We start from the raw sequence: 23,142 nt of genomic DNA, 5'->3' as shown, positions 1-23,142 counted from the left end.
TTTTATATTCCCCAGCAACCTGCTCACAGCAGAATTAATGGACCCGCTTGTGCTCAGCAGAGGAATAACGACATCTGTGTACTAAGCTGGCAGTGAATCAGTCATGGTTGTAAAGTGATACAGACCAACTTCTTTACCCTCTAAATCTCTCCACCTGTAAAACACACACACACACACACACACACACACACACACACACACACACACACACACACACACACACACACACACACACACACACACACACACACACACACACACACACGTTTAGGATGGGTTTAGGCATAAAATGCCTTAAAAGTGTAAGTATATTTTTACAAGCCTTGGGAGATGGTGGAAGTAAAGTGAGAAGTTACGAGGGCTTTTTGTGTCTCGGGGTATTTCACTCTAATGTGCTCCTTGTTTCGAAGCAGCTGCTGCTTTGGGCATTGAGCCTGTTTTCCTCTTTTTGTCTCACTTTCTCCCTTGTTCTCTCTGCTGTTAACTTCTTCCTCACAGCCAGATGAAGGGGCCATATTTTTCCTCTCTAGCCGCCGATCTGCAGCTTTATCGCGCCTCATAAAAGACGTTTGCTTTTGCTGCAGTGCGAAATTATGTCTTGCTCCTGCTCCTTTTTGCTTCACCTTCTCATCTGTTGTGTTTTACTTCGTCTTATTAAAAACAATTAGAAAATACTGTAGTGTCCGCGTTTGTGTTCCTTTCCCTTTTTCCATACTACTTTTTTTTTCATGTCATTCCCTCCAAGTCTTGCTCCGAGTATGTGTGTGTGTGTGTGTGTGTGTGTGTGTGTGTCATGCATTAGTAGCCTGCTGTAGCTGCTCCATATGCCTGTGGCTTATGGGCAGATAGCTGGAGACACTTGGCTAAGCTGAATGGAAAATAAATGGCCGTGTTCGCAGCCGAGACGCAGACAAGGAAATCAATCACACACACTCATCTGAACACCACAGCTGCAGCAGGAGATGAGGTGTGAAAGTGTGTGTGCAGGAGAGAAAGGAGTGTGTGTTTAGCCATATTTGTGATGCTTGCACAGGATGTCAGTCAGCTTGTGAGCTAGCATCTGTGTTTATTCAGACTGCTGCAACACTGGTGTGTAAGAGGATGAAAACAAGTGTGTATGAGCTGAAAAGTGATTACTAAGAAGGCTAATGATCTCCTGTACAGGTAAAGTGTGCTCTCAGGCAGCGCAAGATGAGCTGACTGATCTGTGTGAGTCATCGCTGTGATTACTTTCACCTTTTATGCATCCACTCAATCCAACAATGATTCATCGGGGCCCTTTCCACCACTCTTTCATTTGAAAGGTAAATGAACCATTGACAGAGCATGCTCAAGCTGTGCGTGTGTGCACGTCTACAAAAGCTGTGGATAAATGTCTGCATATACAGACTGTATGGTTTTCTGTAGTGTCTCTACAAGGACTACCGCGGTCAAATTTCATGCGTCGAGCATGTGACACGCTTTCTCGCTGCTCACAGAAAAGCTCAAAGCTGCTCGTTTATGAAAAAAAGAAAAAAGCACAGTTAGCTTTCTTAATCTTAATACCCGACTTGTTCCACATTTCAGCTTCAAATACACTGTATGAGTTTGATTTGTCAGAGGCACACAGGCCTTCCTGTAATGTCATAGTCGCATTATGGAAAACAGTGGCTGCAGACTGCAGCACGCCCAAAATAACTGTGACTGTGTGCAATGATGTCTGCTTCAACTGCTCTGTGAACACTTACAGGCAGCTGAGGTCTGACACAAGAGCACTGAGACTGAGTCCATTTCAGTTTCTCAATGCAAAAACCCCCAAACAACAAAGGGCACTGCTGTGTTTTTATTCTGATGGAGCTGAACGAGAGGCTCATAAATAGACTCGTCAGTAAATGCAGCCTGATTTGTCAAAATGTCACCAGAAGCTGAAGTTTTGTTTGCTGCTTTTTGATACATACAGCTTCATAGCATCCACGTGTGTGTCGCCAACTTTTTTTTCAGAAATATCAGCTTCAGGACACAGAGTTGGGCTTGGACAGTAACTCATACTTGTAGTGTAGTTCAGAAGCCCCGAACTTTGTTTATTATTTTCTATTATTGGTTTATTTTTCTTCTTTTTTTTAAATTTAAATTTAAATTTTAGTTACCGTGCCAATATTCTGTGTATAGATTTATTGTGACCTCTAATATCTTTTGAAATTACTGAGTAATAGCTAATATAGTAAATACTTTTTAATCAATAATAATAGAAGGTTTGTAAGTGTGAGTGATCTGAGCTGACCAGAATAATCGGAGAAAGCGGGCAGAAACCTGCCGCTCCACATCTACAAATCTATAACCAATGCAGCACAAACACATGCGCAAAATAGATCTGTGGAGGCTGAAAGTATGTAGCTTAGTCAGTCAGTTTACCTAGCCTTCTTTCAGTCTGAGACGATCGTATCAACATCAAGTAAAAAGCACAGATAGATAGATGCTTATGGCTCCGCCCCTGTAAACAAAACATGTTGCTCCATGAAACGGCCCCTCCCATACGGAAAAGATATATATAAATCTTATAAAGTTTGTATCTGTCTTGTGTGAAACTTGTATGAAAAGCATACAAGAGTGAAAACAGATATAAGATCCCTTGAAAAATTATATAATGAAACTTGTATGTTTTGGATACTTACTGGAACAATATATGAAAGTAATGAGAAAGTGGCCACTTTCATGAGTGAATCATAGAAGCCTTCTATGATTCACTATATGAAGCAAGCCAAATCTGATGCAAGTTTTTTCTATTTCTTTTCCATATGGGCTGGCTTACAAAGGGCGTGGCCTCTGAACTGACATGATGACATAGTCTAGTCTTGTTCTCCACGATTTCAGTCATCAGTTGTGTTTTCCACCTAAATTTCAAATTTTTGTATGTTTTTCTGGTTCCATGCTATCTCTCTCAGCCTCCTCCTCATGTTTTCTTGGCCTCCCTAATTTATGAAATTTCACACAGCAAAGCTCAGTTTTTCTCCTTCCAACAAGCCGAGATTATGCCGTGTTTGGTTCCTCCTCTCTTTTGAACTGAAAGTTAACAATAAATGGAAAAATAAATAAAAGATTAGGTGAGTTTTTGCGAGTCTCTCCACGCACAGATGTGACGCATTCTGTTCCAAACACATGTGGTGTATTTATCGAACCATCTGTGTGTGCTTTGTCTCAGTGTTCTGAGTGCACCTCTCTCCTCGTTGCATATGTATTTAAGGGAGGGCTGCTCAAATGAAGTAGACAGGTTAAGTGTCCATGTCTATTTACACAAGCCAGATCGACTGCAATGAGGATTTAAACATGTACTGTATTAAACTGAACCTTTAATTTACACAAGCAACAAAAGAAAAAAGTAACAGTTAAGCTACAAGATAACTGAATGTAAACAAGTGTGGATTTGAACCTTTGACTTGTAGTCACTGAAGATGAATTTGATCTGTACGGCAGACACAAAACAGACATAAACACTCACACCTTGTCTTTATGTCTTGAATATAAACTTCCTATAGACATTCACGTAGCTCACTCTTGCTGCCCGTGCTGCACTGCTGCAACATGAACAAGTATCCTAACAGGTTGACTGACGAGACAAAAAGTACAACAAACCCAAAACAAGGTGGTGATGATGGTGGTCTGGGGCTGCATCGACGACTTGCTGTAATTGGTGAAACTCTGAATTGTGCTTGCATAACTTCTACCAGGGAAATTCAGACGGAGAACGCCAGGCCATCAGTCCTTAAACTGATGCTCAAGGGCACTTGGGCTATGCAGCAGCTTTTCACAGTCATCATTTAATAACTTCATATTGTACCTGTGTTATCCTTATAGATGTAAAATATCTATAAGATGTAAAAATGTATTTGATGATCTGAAACATGTAAATTTGACAAAAAAAATGATTCGACTACCAAATAATTGCAACTAAAAATGTATGTCAGTAACAGTGTTTCAAATTGAATATCTATGCACATGTGTGTGTGTGTGTGTCAGTTGTAATATGTGTCTCACCCAGTGGAGGGCAGTGTGTGACCAGAATGTCTGTGTTGTCTGGGATCTGGTTCCACTTATCCAGCAGAGCTTGACCTCGCGGCAGGTTGAAGCCCCAGCCGTAGTACCAGGGTTGCCTGCATACACACACAAGAGAAAACAGAGACATCATGCTTTGTCTTACAGCATCCAACAGGTGTCGCAAACCTTCTAGTTCTCCAGTTTTACATTAACAACACTGAACACTGGAGTTGAGCATTGCACTAAACACAGGACCTTTCTTTTTATTACTGGGTGTAAATCAGAACTCGGTCAGTCTAAATTCTACATGATAAAATCGATGAGTTCGATCCCTGGCTGCTCCAGTCTACATGCCAAATATCCTTGGGGAAGATATCCATCGGAGTATGAGTGTGTGTGAATGGTAGCATAGCAAAAAGTGCATGCTTGACTGAGGTTGTGTGAAGTGCTTTGATTGCTCAAAAGGACTAGAAAAGCGCTAAGAACAAGTCCATTTACCATTACCCTGACCTCAATAATCTGCTGGCTGATCGTTTGTTGTAGAATTCATTCTCACAGTTTAATTTAAAGGACCCAGAAAATAAAGCGGAGCTGCTGTCCAGTACATAAGCACCTCACAGCACTGCATTTCCTTTGTTTCACCTGTCTGTATGACCGCTGTATTTTATTTATGTGTATTTTGTATCTGCCACTCCTCAGTGCATGCAAATCACACATGAAGAACTAATCATGGTGAAACACCCTGCGTTATTTGAGCAGAGCTCATTTCTATCATTTAATATCTGCTTTATAGTCAGAGATGAACACTAATAAAGAGGAAAACACATCAAAGCAAGATTTTAAAAACTGCAAAAGAAAACACATTTTTAGTAACATGACCAAACTGTTTCTGCATCGTGGATAAAGAGCATGTTGAACAACTAAGTGCTACAAAATGAGAGGGAGTTATATTGCAAAACAACATATACAGTAAACTTGTGAAATCTGTTGTGTTGAAGCTTCTTCGTGATGACGGTCTACGTGGAGTTTTTCTGATCTATGTAACTTTTGGCACTGGTAGCACATTTGTGGCCCGACCTCTGGAAGCTGTCTGCAACTTTAAGAATATCTCACGAAAATGTATGGAGATCATCAAAGTTGACACGCGATGCTGACCCATTATTCCTTAACAATGTTTAATGATGCTCTGATACGTGTAACCTTGTAATTGCGATGCCCGACCATGCTTGCTTTCAGTCGCTAAACATGCAGTTTGACCTTCGGGACATGAAAGCAGTAATAGGATGTAGAGCAAAGGGATAAATCAAATGGTTTTGAGGGAGATGGGTGAGTAGAAAGATATATTAAACATCTCCTTGCGCACAATCAAGCCTGGAATGCACCAGGATGAGAAGACAAGGGAAAAAAGAAGAGGAAAGCCTTGATGGCTGGGGCTCGTGTCCCTTTACTTTGATAGCGGACGCCTTGGCCGTGAGTGATGCAGAAGAAATTAACATGTCACTTACAATCTGTACTCCGATCCATCTTCCTCGACAACACGCTGCACGCTTGTGTACATGTGTGCAACCGCAGGCGACAACGTCCTCGGCTGCTGCCATGCAACCAACTTTTTATAAATTGCTGAGTGCAGTCACTCAAAACACCAACTTTATCGCTGCGGCCACTGCCGACACGTCTGTGCTCAGTGAAACATCAGATGAGGATTTTTCGGAATAATTTCCGGTGTGTGCCGATGTGTGTGGGCGGGTGTCTTACATGGTTAGGAACTTCAAAGACAGAAAGACAGGACTGAAGATAGGAAGAAATATCTGTCACAATGAATGTTTTCCACCTTTCCCTCTAATTAATAAAGCTAAAAATGGCAGCTTGGAGGTCAACAATGCGGGGACGGCTGGTCAAGCAGATGCGACAGTGCATCATGGAAAATCACCTCCTGTTTCAGCTTGAGTGCGTGCGATTAAAATTCCATTACTTCTTGAAGATCAGAGACTAAACATTTCTGACGAATGATCCAACACTGCCCATGAACACAAGCTCAATAATTTACATGGTGAATATTAAAACACTTGGACTGGCCTTAGCATATTAATGGAGCCTGTGGAATTTAATATTCATGTTGATCTTAACATAGATGTCTCAATGAAAACAGATGAGCTCAGCTATACGATTGATGCTGCGGATTCTCTCTGTGAGGGATAAAGAGCGAGTAAAGGAGAAGACGAAAGAAACCCTTGTGTTAATGACCAGCACGTGCTGATTCAGCTTAACAGCGATAGATAAGCAAAGAGAAAAATTCATGAAGACACTGATAACAAGTGGTGAGATGCTTGGATTGACACATAAACGCTCAAACCAACCATTTTGCTTGTTTTATTAAAATAAAGTACATTTTATGGTGTTTGCAGACTGTAGAGAGGCTGTAGTGAGAGTAGGAAGCTGATGAGAGCCACGAGAGGTGGAGGTATGCACTGGAGTGTCAGTGGAAGCCAGACAGAGTAAATGTGTGTGGATGAGAAGCAAACAGATGGAACGAGTTTCAGGACCCGTGTCAACCAACCACCTGCTCCCTTGATTCAAAGGCAAAGAATGAGACGGCGTCATTGCTCAGAAGGTTGTGTTTTATTTCATTGTTACACCTGGATCTGTTGTTTCTGTCTCTGTGATGGAGTGAAAGCTTAAGTTTAGATGCATCATTAGTTTTTCTTCCATTTTGCCACCATAGTTAAGGAGAAACACTGTTTGAGCATCACATTTCAATGCACTGTGCACAGATTTTAGTGCAGGGTATCATGTGAGACCATAGCCAAGTGTGCCCTACTAGTGTTGTTGCACTAGGGCACCAACGCTGTGCCTCATTGCTGAATGCAGCATCTTCCAAAAGGTGCACATTTTTACTTTAAAAGTCTACATTTTCCATTTCTGATTTGCAGGACACTCGTCAAATTTTCACTGGTGCTAAGTGGGTAGTTGGTCAGTGTTTGCAGAAAAAATGCTTCATCCAAATAAATAAGGGCAACTCTAGAATTCTGTTAGCATGGAGACTTTTGTTGCAGCACAGTATAGTGCACTAAGCAACAGTGAAATGCATGGGGGTTAAATGGTGTCGTTAGCATTTTAGCAATTGATCTTTCTGCCTGAAACTCAGCAGGTCTTTAGACTTCCGTGACTGCCCTGATGAAGATGAAGGCAAAGTCTCCTCTGGATGAAAGCCATGTGATTATGCCATCAACTGTTGTAACTTGGTGTGGAATTTAGTCAGTTTTCTACTTATTTTTTTTAACTGTAAGGAAAAGAATTAATGCTGAAACTGACACTATGCTTTGCAATATGGTTAGAAGAATATATCATTTCTAGTTTTCTGCATCTTCGGGCTCGTATGACGTTTTAAAGAAAGCAGAAGGAACTGATGATTGATCACTGATCACCTGTCAGAACTTTTTGAAACATAGTTTGGTGGAATAAAAACTTATAACAAGATTTTCAAAAGGCTGCAAAATTTCCAAAGGAAGAAAAAATCATTATCTCAAATTCGTCATAAAGTCCCTAAAACACTGATGGTCTAGTCTATCATTTTGTCAACGAAGGATTATAGTACCTTTGCTAAAGCACTGGAGCTTGTTTTAATTTGGTACCATCAATCATTCTGTATGGGAAGGTGTCACTCTCTTTCAAACAGTTATATCTCATTTTACCAGCAAACCTCCTCATAGTGTCCACGGTGCCAGGAAAACGTGTCCGTGCCGATTGTAGGCGTCACAGTTACTAAAAAGAGATTATCTCCCGCGAGGAACTGACCGTATCTTCTTTCTAGGAGAGAACCACTCCTGTGTTTGCTGAGCAAACCCGGGAATAACTAAATGTAATTCCACTGATCATATCCCTGCTGCAAAGTGATGTTTTTTATCAGGTAAGAGATTACAATGATACAGGTGATTTGTGTTAAGTTACAGGAGTAGAATCAGGCGTGCGGGCGTAGGGGGAGCGTATTAAAGATTCTGTTGACGTGCTGGGCTGCTGTTTGTTATGGCTTTTACAAGAGAAAAAAGAGGAGAAAACAGATGTTTGTGCTACAGAACTCAGTCCCCAGGCGCATCTTCGGGCTGCGCGGGGGGAAAAACACAACAGCCATGAAACCGTTACTTTCATTTCTCACACTCACACAAACGTTCAGAGCTACTGGCTTCACCTCTCCTAAGGACAAGAGGAAAAGTCAAACTTGAATGCATTTTTGCAGACCTATTTTCACTTGGGTTTTCATGCATGTGTTTAACACTGTCAGTGTATATATTTGTGCATGTCTGTATAACAGAGGGGCCTCAGATATCACCCGAGCGAGTCCACGAATCATTGAATGCCTCTTCTACCTCATTCTCTCTCTTCTTCATCTCATCACGTATCTGTGCCCGTTTCTCCTCCTCTCCTCTTTCTCCTCTTGACATATTACTCCATCTCTCTGTGAATGTGTGTCTCTCTCTCCTCATTTCTCCTCCTCACTCACCTCGTTAGCGAGGGAAATGACCTGCTGCCAGGAGAGCAGTCTGCTCTCTGTGAGGCCACGTTGAGAGGGAATTTTTGAAAAGCACATCAGCAGCGGAGTTATTCTGAGGTCCAGCAGGGAAGAGAGAGAAACAGGGTTTGGAGACAGGTCAGGAGGAAGTAGGACTGTACATCCAACTTTAATTTAAGACAGAAATCTGGCCAAAGGTCAGCGCATTTTTAAGTATCAAAAGCTGGCCCTTGCCAGGTTGGTTATGATTATTGTGATCTGGCCAAAGACATTTGCATATTTAGATTTTTAACAGTTACAGAGCAACAGTAACTGCCGGTGTATCACACGCCTGGAGGCTTGCTGGTCTACAACTGCCCCCTGATACTCCTATACATCCTTACATTTGTCATTCATTGTACATTTTCTTAAGTGCTGGGGCAGCTCTGATGCAAATATCTTTACAGATGTAATGATCGGAAAGCTCACTTGCTTCATTAAAGCCCTCATTGTGCTTGTTCCTTTCAACTGTCGTACACCAATGTTAGCCAAGCAGTTAGTAACAGAGCTAAACCTCTGACACTATGACTGTGGAATATGGAAAGGAGCAAATGTTATAACATCGGCTGAATGGAACTGCACAGCCGTGTCATAACCCTCTATAAATATCAAATTAATATTTCTCACTTAGTGTATCAAAATGCTACTACGTAGTAACACTCAGGTGAAAAAACAAATCCAGGTGTGGTGGTAGAAAAAAGTGCTAAAAACACATGAACACTAGTCACAATGGAAGTGTTGAAAAGCAAAAGATGAAAAAAGGGATGTTGAAGTAAGCGCTGTGTTTTTAAAGTATACAAAGAGGAAGTAAGAACTACAGAAGATTAATATAACGAGGTCCATCCTAATGTTTAACACAGGCCCTGTGCTAATCATTACATGCACCGACACAGTGAAAACACCCAACTGTGATCACCTCTGCTAGATTTAATTAACTACTCACGACTTAACAACCCTAATAACAGCCTTGCAGGCAGGTTGGGTTGGGCCACAGCGGTGCGCGCACACACACACACACACACACACACACACACACACACACACACACACACACACACACACACACGCACACACACGCACACACACACACACACACACACGCACGCACACACACACACACACACACACACGCACACACACGCACACACACGCACGCACACACACGCACACACACACACACACACACGCACACACATACACACACGCACACACATACACACACGCACACACATACACACACACACGCACACACACACACACACACACACGCACACACACACACACACACACACACACACACACACACACACACACACACACACACACACACACACACAGGTTTCTCCATACTTGTAAATGCATTCATGCCTGTAAAATTGTGATTTTATTTCAAACCACCTCTGCCTGACATCTATCTGTTTGCCTGTGCTTGCAAACCTTGCTGGGGAAGAAGTGAGCAGAGGGGCGCACATGATCCCATGAGACTTAACAGCTCTCGCAGAGGTTGATTGCAAAGTCTCTACTAAATCATCTGGCAGGTGAGACCACCTGCAGGTAAATTAACACTAGCTGCACCACACAAAGTACTTCTTGCATATGGCATTGATGTAACTCAGTTTTTACTCCTAATGACTGCTGGATGCAACAAAAATGTATTAACACAAAATTTTTAAAATGCAATATACAGTTTGATTAGTTAGAAGACACTGTCAAATCTTTGTTGACTACAACATCTCTTACTTTTGACTAGATAGACTGTGGCATTTAAACAATGCTCAGCTGGTACTGAGGGGCTCAGAGTGTGCCAAGATAATATCCCCCACAGCATTACACCACCAGCAGCAGCCTGGACTGCTGAGACAATCCAGGGTGGTTCTGACCTTATCATCTAAATGTTGCAGCAGAAATCAAGGCTCAGAAGAACAAGCAATATTTTTCCAATGCCCTGTTGTCCAAGTTTGGTGGCCCTGTGTGAATCCTAACTTCAACTTCCGGTAGCACTTTCTGCTACAGCTCGGTAATAAAGTGGTAATAGTAAGGTAACAAGGGGGAAACAAGAGGGTAATAAGGTGGTAATCTCTAAGTTACCATTTATGCAATTTATGCAATTGCCAACTAATATCATGGAAGCAACAGTGGTTGCAATTGAGTAATATTATGCTGAAATTTATGTAATTGCATAATAAGGGCCCCAAAACTGGGGGTAACAATGTGGAAATAGAGCTTGGTAATAAAGTGGTAATAGTAGGGTAACAAGGAAAAAACAAGAATGTAATAATGTGGTAATTTCCAAGATATTACCACTCAGTTACCTGTGGTAGGTTCTGTGTAATAAGCATAAATAATAATAATAATAATAACAAACAGCCGGATTCCTACTTTCCATTTTGTCCCTGGATAAAGACAAAGAAGGAGTTGGGTGCCAACTGCTAACTTTAGCCACTGTTTGCCTCCTTTTTGTTTGCCTCCTAGATCCATGCTTGCATAAATCAGTGGATTATACCAATACATTTAAAATCAAACCCATATTATAGCTACTGCTGTAGAACTGCAAGGTAAGTAAAACCTTTTTTTATTCCTTTAGTTATATTTAGGACCATGTCTTTTGTAGTTATTAACTGTCACATACTGTCACCTTACACCACTAAGAGAGTAGCTAACAGTAGGTTAGTAGCTAATGTTAGCTTAGCTAATAATACCTAGAGTAGTTCTAAAAACTAAGGTTGGATAAAAGTAAGACTGTCATGAAAAAGCTGATCGTTATTATTGTAAATATGGACAGAGAACAAGATGCGGTTAGTAATACTTTCAATTTTTTTTCTCTGACAGTTTTTTTTTTTTTTTGTGAGGAGTTTTTTTTTTTTGTGAGGAGTTTTTTTTTTTTTTGTGAGGAGTTTTTTTTTTTGTGAGGAGTTTTTTTTTTTTTTGTGAGGAGTTTTTTTTTTTTTGTGAGGAGTTTTTTTTTTGTGAGGAGTTTTTTTTTTTTGTGAGGAGATTTTTTTTTTGTGAGGAGTTTTTTTTTTTGTGAGGAGTTTTTTTTTTTGTTTCCTGTTCTCATGCTGTTCTCCCATAGGTGCCCAGCCTGAGAAGAGGTCTCTTTTTTTCCTCTTGTACTTTTTCCCATTGTTGTGTAATTTTTCTGTGTTTTCTCTGCAACGCTGCCGATCTCCGACTGTATTCCCATGTGATGTCTTTGTTGTGTGTGTAAGTCGGGGGGTCCTATTCCTCTGCGGGGCAACCTGCATATGGCCAATAAAGCATTCAATCAATCAATCAATCAATCAATCAAATAAGACATATATATTTGCCCCAAAAATTAAACACTCCAGTTTAGGTCATGTTTGCAGACCATGTGGTCTTCTGACATGTCGTATTTAAATCCACAAACTAAATGCACTGATTCTTATATAGCGCTTCTCTACTCTCCAAAGCACTGTATGCAACATGCCACATTCACCCATTCTCACAAGCACTTTCTTTACACGTAGTGCTTTCTAACTACATTCACACTCCAATGGATGCATTGCAGAGCAACTTGGGATTAGTATCTTGCCCAAGGATACGTGACATGCAGACTTCACGTGCAGACTGGAGGAGCCAGTGTTTGAACCACCAACCTACTGATCAGTAGGTGACCTGCTCTACCTCCTGAACTACAGCCACCCCAAACCTGTTGGGCAACTTATTGTGAACACTCCATTTGGCTCTGCCATGGACATGGTGAGGCTACATGTGCTTTATTTACCTATCAGCTTATTAGATAATGAAGAAACAGTAATGACCCTGCTTCTGTGTTCAAGAATGAATCCCTTCTCTTACTGACAGTCCCTCAGTGCGCAGTAAGGCTAACTGCAGAAATATTAGTGTGTTAAAAGTTCAGTACCTTAATGACGAGGGTCCCTGAAAGATTTAATTTTGAGAAGGCACAAACCCACCGGGATTTAATGACAAATACAACTGCATCATAAGAACAAAACCATAATGGTGATTTTAAAGAATGTTTAGCACAAAGGTCAATTAAGTTCAGTTGAATTTTATCTTTACAGCTCCAGATCACAACACCAGTGACTTCGAGTCACTTTACATCGTAAGGCAAAGACCCTACAATAATACAGGGAAGGCCCAACGATTAGATGACCCCCTACGAGCAAACATTTGGCAACAGTGGGAAGGAAAAACTTCCCGGTTCAGGTAGTGGCAGCCATCTGCCACGACAAAGACACACTATGTAAAAGGGCCAGAAGCTTACAAAGGAACCAGAACCAGATCGTGCCATACATTTGCCTAAATATGTTTATCCCCTCCAGTGGCAGTAATTAAGGGTGCACTCCAGGCACTTTAGTACAATGGACAGTGTCCTGACAACTAGATACTGCACTGCAGGATCGGCAACATTATGCTAGAATAGAAAAAAATGTCAGTGAACATGTTACAGATATGGTCAATAATATGCAAAACTGCAGTGTGCCAAATATATTAACTACCTGTATTTATTAGGTTGATAGAAAACATAATCCGGTGGCTTTAATGTTCCCTTCAAAATCGGTGCTTCAGTTAAGCTGTGTGGGAATGCAATTTGTAGGAGAGAGACGGCTGCGTGCCAGAGCGAACACTGCCATGAAAAAGTTAAACCTATTAGAAACGTCTGTTATGGATTTCATTATTTTCTGACGAGCCTGCCACATCGAACAGCCAACTCAAAAGCTCCGAGTGAGTTATTACATCTACAAGGCTGCGGTATTGATCAACACGCAAAATTATTATAACGTGTGACCGCTAGCATAAGGAATTACAGGCCATTCCAACATGTCTGGAAACGCTTTGCAGAGCAATCCAGGAATTCCTGCACACATTTGTAACCGAAGCTTTTAACGACATAGACAAAAGGACACATTCACAGGAACCTTTATGACATCCCGTTCTAAATTGATTTTCCCTTTGCAGCTGTAACAGCATCCACTCTTCTGGGAAAGTTTTCCACACCTATAAAATTTTTCCCACTCATCCCAGAGAGCAATTGTTGGGTTAGATACTGATCTTGGTGTTTGATGAGACATCAGTCAGGACTTTGCGCAGGCCAGTTAAGTATTTCCGTTCCAACCATCAAACAACGCCTTTATGAAGCTGAAGCAAGCTTTCTTCTCACTGGACCAGGAAAATAATGATACGTCTGTCTTTACACTGTATTAGACTGAAACGTAATATTAAAACGTAAGTCTTAAACGACTAGAATGACAACAATAGTGATAGAGACAAGATAATACAAAGCAAAGTCAAGAAATCAAAGAAGGCAGCAAAACACAATCGAATATTTAGAAAAAGAATCTAATTTTCTTGAGTACAGATTCAGTATTGTGTGTTTCGAAAAGCAGAGGCTCCACCAGGCCTGCTTTCACTCACCATCCCCTCTCTCCTCCCACACAATGGGATTAGCAGTGCTTATTTAAGCTAATTTGACTCAGTCAGTTTTAACTCAACAGACATGGCGACACTCGTGGACATAAGCAGGCATGTGCGCAGAGGCAAAATCTGCACATGTGCTTCAGTGTTCACATAGCCTGTGGTGGTACACGCCAAGCATGCAAGAGTTTGACTTGCTCGGCCCACTCAGCCCAGCGGGACGCCGAGCGACACAGAGGGGGAACAAGTTGTTTTATATGGCGCAAAGAGACAGTTCTTCACGTTAATTATTTATCGTGACTCAAAACCACTGTGGACGCACGCTATTCGATTCCCCCAGTCGTGGACAGACTTTGATGTTTAATCACGAGCAGCACACACGCAAGTCCAACCACCATAGTGGCTTGATCCTCACAGCAGGAACACAGAGAGGCAGAAACAGGGCAGGAGAACAAGAGCCACTGAATGAGAGGATGGGGGGACAGACAAAAAAGAGGACGGTAAAATACACAAATGAAGAGAAAGAAACGGGAATCATTAGTTAATAGATGAGGGCATGATGAAAGAGATAGAGAGAGCAGGGAAGGAAGAGAGGAAGAGAAGCAGTGAGGGAGGAACACAGCGCTAGAAGCAGGATTAGAGATGTGACAGAGACTCGCCTGCAGCATCTTTCTCACTGTCAGAGTGTGTGTTGTGGTGTACTAACACCACCTTACTCCATCCAACACACACACACACACACACACACACACACACACACACACACACACACACACACACACACACACACGCACACACACGCACACACACACACACACACACACACGCACACACACACACGCACACACACACAGGTGTGCTCAATGTTCTTAAACTGATAGAAAAGCATTTTTTACATTATTAGTTCCTTATGGAGAATGTTAACTTAGAATAGAACAAAACAGCCTCTTATTGTCAGCAAGATGTTCAACGAAATTATTTAAATTATCTGCACATGTACAACTTTGTCATAAAGAAAATCATTTTATTTATCTCTCCTCTGTCATTACCTCAGCCAAACGACTCTTGCTGCCTAAGCCTGAGCAGCCTGTTGGCAAACGTCATGTAATATGACTAATAACTTATAATTTTCATATCAATATATTTTATCCTGGAAATGGCCTTTAATGGAAAAAAAAATCCTTAAAGTTCAACAGAATAAGATTTAATTCCATTTAATTCAGTTGTTGATTAAATTATTATAAAGTGCGTCAAGGAGCTTTACATTGTTATGCAAAGAGCCTGCACTGTTAGAGAGACAACAGTGAGAACCATCAGGAGCAGCATTGGGAAAGTGGAAGAATTCCCTTTAAACAGTAAGAAGCCTCACACTCGGGGGGAGGGGGGCATGTGCTGCACCTGGTTGTGCTGTAATGGGAACGAGGAGACAGAAGAAGGAAAAAATAGAGATGCCACAAACAATAGAAAGGACAAAAATCAAACTCAATAAATACAAGACAAAAGACAGTGACATGCAGCAGGTAAAATAAGTATTAAACACCAGTTTTCCAAGTAAATATGTTTCTAAATGAACTACTGACACGAAATCATCATCAGATGTTGGTAACAACCCATCAGATCCAGACATACAAAGAAGTCAAACCAGAGATGCTCATAAGCACGTAACACGTGAAGAAAAGAAAGTCGTGACACCAGCTGAAATCTATCAGTAATTAGAAAGCACTCCTGCTACTTAGTGCACATTAATATCAGCTGGTTCAACTGATGGCCTATAAATGGTGTGTCATTACCACATGTCACGATGGGTACAACCAGCGAGCGCTCCCACAACCTCATTGTTACAAAACATACTGATGCCATTGGTTACAAAAGAATTGAATAAATACTGGAGGTTCCAGTGAGCTCTGTTGGGGCCGTAATCATCATGGTGTGGCTCTGTGTGGCCTTTGAATAGCTGTCCACTGTAGTGACCACTATGCATGAGGGTTAAGATGAAACCAGGGTGGACGTTTCAGTAAAACAATCATCCTAAACACACGGCCAAGGGCTGGATAGGTTGTTACCAACATGAATGATATGATATTACATGTCCCATTATACTTTTTATAAGTTTTTCTTTGGGCATTGGCTGCTTTTCCACTCATGTCTACTCCAGTGTTTTATTCCAAGGAATACTTTTGTTTCGGTTTGTTAGCTGAGACACTTGAAACTCGACTCAGTGTTGTGTCTACACATAGCAGAAAACTTAGAATAGAATCCATGTTATCTCGTGTCTTTACCACCAGCCTGTTCCAAAAGTACTTCATTTGTTCCCATTTCTTCAGCTGAATCTCTGAAAAATGCCAAAGACACAGTGTGCCAGGCACAAAACTGTATTTTTGCACCAACAAGGTGATTCTGAAAGTGCTATTAGATGAAAACGTGGCACATCTTGACATCTTGGTGCACAGTTTGTTCTTTAAAAATTTGAGGAAATTAGTCGAGTAGAGAACCAAAAAAGAAGTGGCAGGCCTAAAAAACTGAACCGTATATAAAAGTCCCTAAGAAGCAGGAAATAATCCAGCTCAGGCCAAATATCGACCTGAGAAACAAATCCCCTCAGCTGACCCATCTTCTGTTTGCTGAAGATCGGTCACAAATATTCTGAATGCAACAGTGGCTCTCAATAAGCCGCTTTAAAAGAAAAGAAACACAAAGAAAAGGCTGAGATGTGAGAATTGGAGCGAACATTAATGACTTATGGAGTGATTTATCCAAATCTGAACATTTCAGGTCAAACGTTGTCAGTGTGTAATCAGGGGTCACCAGACAGGTAGTACATCTATAAAACATGATGGGGGCTGGTATAAATGGTTATGGGGGTGGGGTGATTCACAATTGGTATATACAAAACCAAATGCGATGACCATAAACAAGCTTTATGATTGTAAACTAATGGATTTTATTCTGACTGCAGTTAAAATTTGTGGGAGATCTCAAATTATTTGTAGCGACTTTTCAGATTCAACTTTTTTTTCAAGTTATCTGATGTGGATGGGAAAAAATCTAGGTACAAACCTGTCAAAGCCTCATATTTTGATATTTGATCAATAATCTTGAGACGTTGGCTCTCATTCACTTTGATTTTGTCTTTTAAAATGAGTTTGATTACTCTGGAGGTTCATGTACAGTTGGTTTAAAGAATATTGGATTTTTTAGCTGCACTGCTCCTTTAATCTGCCCTTTTTGTGGCCTCAGTTTCACCTGTGTGGCGGTGAGTGTGTCCTCGCTGTAAACCTCTCTGCAGAGAGGCAGATTGGAGACATGTTGGCCCTCAGCATGACTTATGTAACTCACAGCAGGTCACAGAACACACACACACACACACACACACACACACACACACACACACACACACACACACATATATTATCACTCTTAGCTCTTTGTGTGTGGGGAAGGGAGGGGGGATAATTTTATTATCACCTATCTCGGTGTTTAAGACAGATCTGTGTGATGGTGTAATTGCAGGTGAGCAGTGAGTGCAGCAGGGGTCTCTGCAGAAAGCAGCAGAAGGATAAGAAGACTGCCAGCGTGCTGATCTGCACACAGTGTTATACTAGACACAGTCATCTTTCCAGTGATACACTAGCAACACACACACTGTCAGCAGTGGGCCCAGTTGGGTTTGGTTTCCTTGTGTGTGTCCAAGCATCCTGTGAATCCTGGACAAGGACACTGTGGCATCACAGAGCCCATCTGTGGGACAGAGAGTGGGGACATCTGTCCATTTGACACACACAAATGGTGTGTGTGTGTGTTGCTCACAGCTGTGTTCACTCACAGCTTTCACACCCATCAGCACCATTACACAGAAATACTATGATATTGCACACATTCCCAGTGAGTGTTACATGCCAACTACTATCTCACGGTTTATGGGATGAACTGCAACTGCACATATGTATGTGTGAGTGGAATACAGTTGTTATCTGTAGTGCATAGAAAGTATTTTTCAATTAACACAAACATGCACACACATATATTGAGGGCTCAACCAACAATTATTATGATAATGATCCAGATGGAAATCAGTAATGGAAGAAAAGGATGAAAGTGGAAAGTAGGGTTAAAATTTTTAAACAGTCAATATAATTGATATAGTCTTCGTCAGGGGTCGGCAACCTCTCTGATGATGAGTGCCATTTAAAATTTCCTCAGAAGCCAACATGATTGCATTAGCAATAAATTTAATAACGCTCTATATTGACAGTTACACACTATGTAGAACAACTTCATAGAATTATATTTGTTCGCAGATGTCGGCGGCTATCAGCGAATAGTTATCAGCTATTTGGAAACAAAAAAAGACACTTTTTAATCCATAACAGCAAATGAACTGTACAACAGAAAATACAAATGCTATTTATGGTCTTCTCACAACAATGATAAGAAAAATAAACTGAGCCAATATAGCATGTTTGTTGATACAGAGACACACATGTTACTGTGATCACTGGTCTCCACTCAGACACACAGGTCTCCGAGTGTCCAGCATTCAGGACACTGAGGACTCATGTGAGAGAAAATCTGCTCACACAGATATGTAGAGCCAAGTACTGTCAATAAGGCCTCTACAATGTTCTGAAGACCAGCAGGTGAACATGCAGCTCCATGAACACGCACAGCTGTGGATTCCAGCTGCGCTCGTAGTTCTGCAAACTTTGACCCCACAGAGTCGAGCTTTTCAGTTCAATCAGCTGCATTTCGATGTTGCATTAACTGGCAATAACTGAGCCAGTTAATGCGAGACAAATCCAGCTGCTCATTAAAGCTTTCTGGTTTGATCAGAAAAGAAAACATTGGTCCAAACACCTGAAAGTCCCAAAAACGCATAGTGAATTCTGTCTCGAGTCTACGGATGTATCCGTGTATCTCCACGGTGCTGATGCTGTGCTGAGCAGAAAGCTCCTGAAGCATTTGAAGTGTCGGAATGTGGAAAGCTAACAACGTCCCTCTCACCAGTAGGCTAAGTTATTTTTAGCCAATTACAAGTTGAATCTGGTAGTTGGGGTTGTTAGCTAAGATACCGTCATTAAGAAGCGACACAGCTAATGTGTGTATGCGAGCTGATTTGCGATGTGCACCGCTGGCCCAGCCATTTATTTTTTGATGCACCTTCTCAGATTAATTCACTGCGTGTCGTGCCCAGGGCTGGACTGGGACACAAAATCGTTTTAATTAGAGACCGGCCCACCAGGTATTAAAGCCATAAAGCCTTTGAATGAAAGCAAACGCTGTTGTGACAGTGATGTACGCTCTCTGTGCCCCCCTTTCCCTGTTAATGCCCTACCTGCCCCCCTGGCAACACTTTGCTAGACCCGCCCCTGCACAGTTACCAGCTGTCAGCTACATAAAAAAGGATCCTGGTGTTATTTGTCTCTCAGAAACAGTTCATAACTTCAACTCATTCCTGTCACCTAAAAGGTAAACCTGTTTCTCCATCACCTGTTCAGCTCTGATGATTCAGTAAGGACATCTCCTGGTTTCATCTTCATGTTTCCCTCTCACCACATATCCAAACCGACATCATGACCAGCAGCTTTACAGCTGTGGCTCCAGCAAACATCAGCTGATACTAGAAATTAATATTAAATAAATTCTAACAACAGCTGATCAAGCTTAAACGTGCTGCTGTTGTTTTTTAGCGCGACATCCGCTGGTTTCCTCTTTCTGGCGCAAACTGGGAGATAAACAAATGAGAGAGAAAAGCCAATCAGCTGATCATTGATCAGTTTCATGATTGAAGTAGCAACAGGAGAGAGGGGGAGAGAATGAGAGAAGAAGAGGCAGCTGTGCAGCATAACGACAGAATAAATCCAGCTTTGTGCCTTTTTCATTGTAGCTGAAGTCCGGGACAAACTGCGTCTCTTCTCAGCTCAATACGAAACGTGTAATATTTTCTCTGAATGAGGGACCATTCCATTTTTAAGGAGCCGTTGGAAACTCTACTAACTAACCTTATGAATAAAGTTCACTATCAGTAACATCATAGCACCACCCATAGCTGGACTGGCCATTGGGCATTTGCCCGGTGGGCCGCTGGCGATTTTTTGTTTTTATGGGCCGATCGATTTTTTTGGGGGGGGAAGGGTATAAATAATGAAAGGTGTTGGATTGGCCAATTGGTCATGATCGACTCTGGGCTGGACCAATTACAGCCGAGGAGGTCGGCTGCACCCTCCCCCTTGTTTAGCAATCTTATAGATGAACTAAAGAAAATGGAGAACAAAATGGAAAGGAGGTGCAGAAAAAATTAGGGCCAAAAAGAAACAAGCCCTTCAGGCAGATGCTGCCAAATGTGTAAAAATAACTGAATTGTTTGGCGGTAGCTATGGCATAGCTTCCACAGATTTAGCAACATCAGCAAGTGGTGGAGGCCAGCAGGTGGATAAGGGAAAGGGGAGGCAAGAGGAGGAGAGACTGATAGTACATTTTATTTTATGCTTAAGGTTAGTTTCTCAAACTCCTCAAAATCTTAACAAATTGTGCCAATCCTTACATGTTGCACCAGCTGATTTATCATCTAAAGTGGAGAAGTCTGTGACAGAGGAGACAGAAGAGCAGCAGAGAGAGAGATGGAGATGGAGAGATGACTTTATGTCATCCGTGAGGGATGCATTTGACATATGTTTCACATATTATAGCCCAACAAGTTACTTATAGCAATTTAAATACGAGCAATCAGTTTTTGGCAAATACCGGAAATCAGTTTTTGGCAGACAATCACTTTTTGGCACAACACCGGCTATAACAGTTAATAATACAACAGCTTCTTGCCATTTTTTGTGTTTCTTTTTATCGCTGTGTAACTGAGTTGAATTGAAAGCCTGCATGCGCTAGTACCTCTTGCCACAAGTTCCCAGAATCCGTTGCGGTTTTACCCCTGAATGACGTCACATTTTTGGTGGGCCGGTCTCTAGTCAAAATGCCCGGGCCGATTTTTTGTGCCAGTCCAGCCCTGGCACCACCCAGCTGTATAGAAACTCCGTCATGCTAGCTAGCACGCAGTACGAGTTATTGTAACTGACTGTAAAAAGTCAGCACAACGAAAATAAACTAAACCTAAACTTGTTTTATATCTGACCCAGATAGACTGCAGGTCATAACTTCTTACCTGAAGTTCAGTTCACCTGACACTCGGACCTGCAGCCACCTCGAGGCTCTCCTCCTCCTGCCTCCCCTTTCTCTCATCCACCTGCTGGCCTCTGTGGGAGCTCCGCCATAGCCACCACCAAACAACTGAGTTATTTTTCACATCGGCCAGCATCTGGCCAATCCACCACCTCTCATTGTTTATACCGTTACAAAAACCCCCCCGAAAAATCACGGCCAATGATCACTCCAGCCATGGTCGTGCCATCAGTTAACCCTTTGCACGCCAGCTGTGGCACGCGTGCCCAGGGTTGCCGACCCCTGGTCTACTTTATTTTACAGTGAAGTAACATGTTCAGAAAAGGTAAGTAACAAAAAAAAAGAAAAAACAACATCAGGAAGGATGGTTCAAACAAAGCCGGAATCCAAAAAGCAGGCTATAAGAAGCAAGAACAGGTAAGAGGAAAACTGACTTTAGATTTCAAAGTTACCCTGTAAAACTAAATCATTTCAGAACAACAGCTGTGAAATACCTTTCAGACAGGATTCCAGTATAGTGACTGTGCTTATTGATGTTGTAAGGACAGCTGACAGATCTATCCTTCTTGTACTGCTTGGCTGAAGTGCAGTGTTTGATACAGGAGACCATACGACTCTGAGTCTATAGCACTGGGTTGAAATATATCGGGGACAGCTGTGTAATGGTTTATGTCATTTTTGACCAGTCAGAAAGTTTTGGTTTCTATTCATGAGCACAGCCTTCCTTACTCTAACTTGTGGACTCCATCAGCTGTCTACACTAGGACTTACATCTGGGCCACAGAGAAGTGGCATTTCTTTCAGCTATGCTGTTTATCAGTGTTGGGAAGGTAACTTTTAAAATGTACTCCACTACAGATTACAGATTACATGCCCCAACATGTATTTTGTAGCGTATTCCGTTACGTTACTCAATGAGAGTAACGTATTCTGAATACTTTGGATTACTTAATATATTATCATGCTTTTTACAACTACATTAATGTACTATTGCTGTGTGATTCATTACTGAAGGTTACTCTCCACACCAACACCAGCTAGATGTTTAAGTCTTAATATAAATGAGTAACAGTAGGTGGACATTAGGTAAGGCTGCACTTTTTGCAGTGATCTCGTACAGAAAACTATTCGGCCCGTATATAAAACAGGTCCGTGGCTCCGAATCGTAGTAAAGGGACCTCTGACTGATACGTCGGGCTCGTAGCTGAAAACTAGCTTTACTTTGTTGTCTGGGTCAACTTTGCTAGCGAGAGACAGAGAGAGGCGTTGAAAGGCTGCTGCAACCGAACTTATTCGTTCGGAGGAAAACACGAACACAGAGTGCAGTCGAGTCTTAATAGCTTACTTACAGCTGGGCTCGTCAGGCTCTCTGTTTGGCTGCAGTGGTTATTATTATATTTACATGCTTCCAGCTCCTGTTTCTGCTCCGTGACAGCTCATACTTTTCCTTTTTCTCCCTCCCTCGCTCACAGACACATCACGGGTACGGCAGTTCATTCTCCCTGCAGCACGGACTACACTGCCCATCAGGCTGCATTGTTTAGGGCGTAGGTGTCAAACTCTGGCCTAATTACATTTGGCCCGCGAAGCCACTCCAAATTACTATTAGAGCTGGCCTACTGGTATTATACAGCTAATATATATATTGTTTAGTATTAAGCTTTGCTTGTTCCATATTCAGTTTTTCAGCAAAACGTGTTTGAGTCCATAAGAAAAGATTCATTCTTATATCTGGAGGATTAAATATATTTCAATAAATATTCATGTTAGCCCGCGACTTTGTTCCAGTTTTGAATTTTGGCCCACTGTGTATATGTGTTTGACACCCCTGGTTTAGGACGATGCCTGTAACACCCTGCTATTGCCTTCACATTTAATCATTTAAAAATGTATTTCTTCACGTCATTATGAGACGTGAGATTGAGGCACGGGCATTTCAGCCTCTTAATGCGTTTTTGTTTGGGTTTCCACCGGCGTGGAATTACCAAACATAGAGAGGGCACAGCCTAACA

General features: G+C 41.7%; 1 protein-coding gene across 1 annotated transcript in view; it reads right to left on the bottom strand.

Annotated features, from left to right (window-relative positions):
* Positions 1-23,142, bottom strand: part of mpped1 (metallophosphoesterase domain containing 1) — a 98,736-nt gene that overhangs the window by 13,750 nt on the left and 61,844 nt on the right. The window contains exon 5 of the mRNA XM_026146499.1: positions 4,012-4,127. Within this exon, the coding sequence (XP_026002284.1) occupies positions 4,012-4,127 (116 nt within the window). The remainder of the gene's footprint in view (positions 1-4,011; positions 4,128-23,142) is intronic.

This window comes from Astatotilapia calliptera, chromosome 17, assembly GCF_900246225.1.
Source record: "Astatotilapia calliptera chromosome 17, fAstCal1.2, whole genome shotgun sequence".
Classification (NCBI taxonomy): Eukaryota; Metazoa; Chordata; class Actinopteri; order Cichliformes; family Cichlidae; genus Astatotilapia; species Astatotilapia calliptera.
The sequence above is the reverse complement of the archived record's forward strand: the minus strand, read 5'-3'. Positions and strand labels throughout refer to the sequence as shown.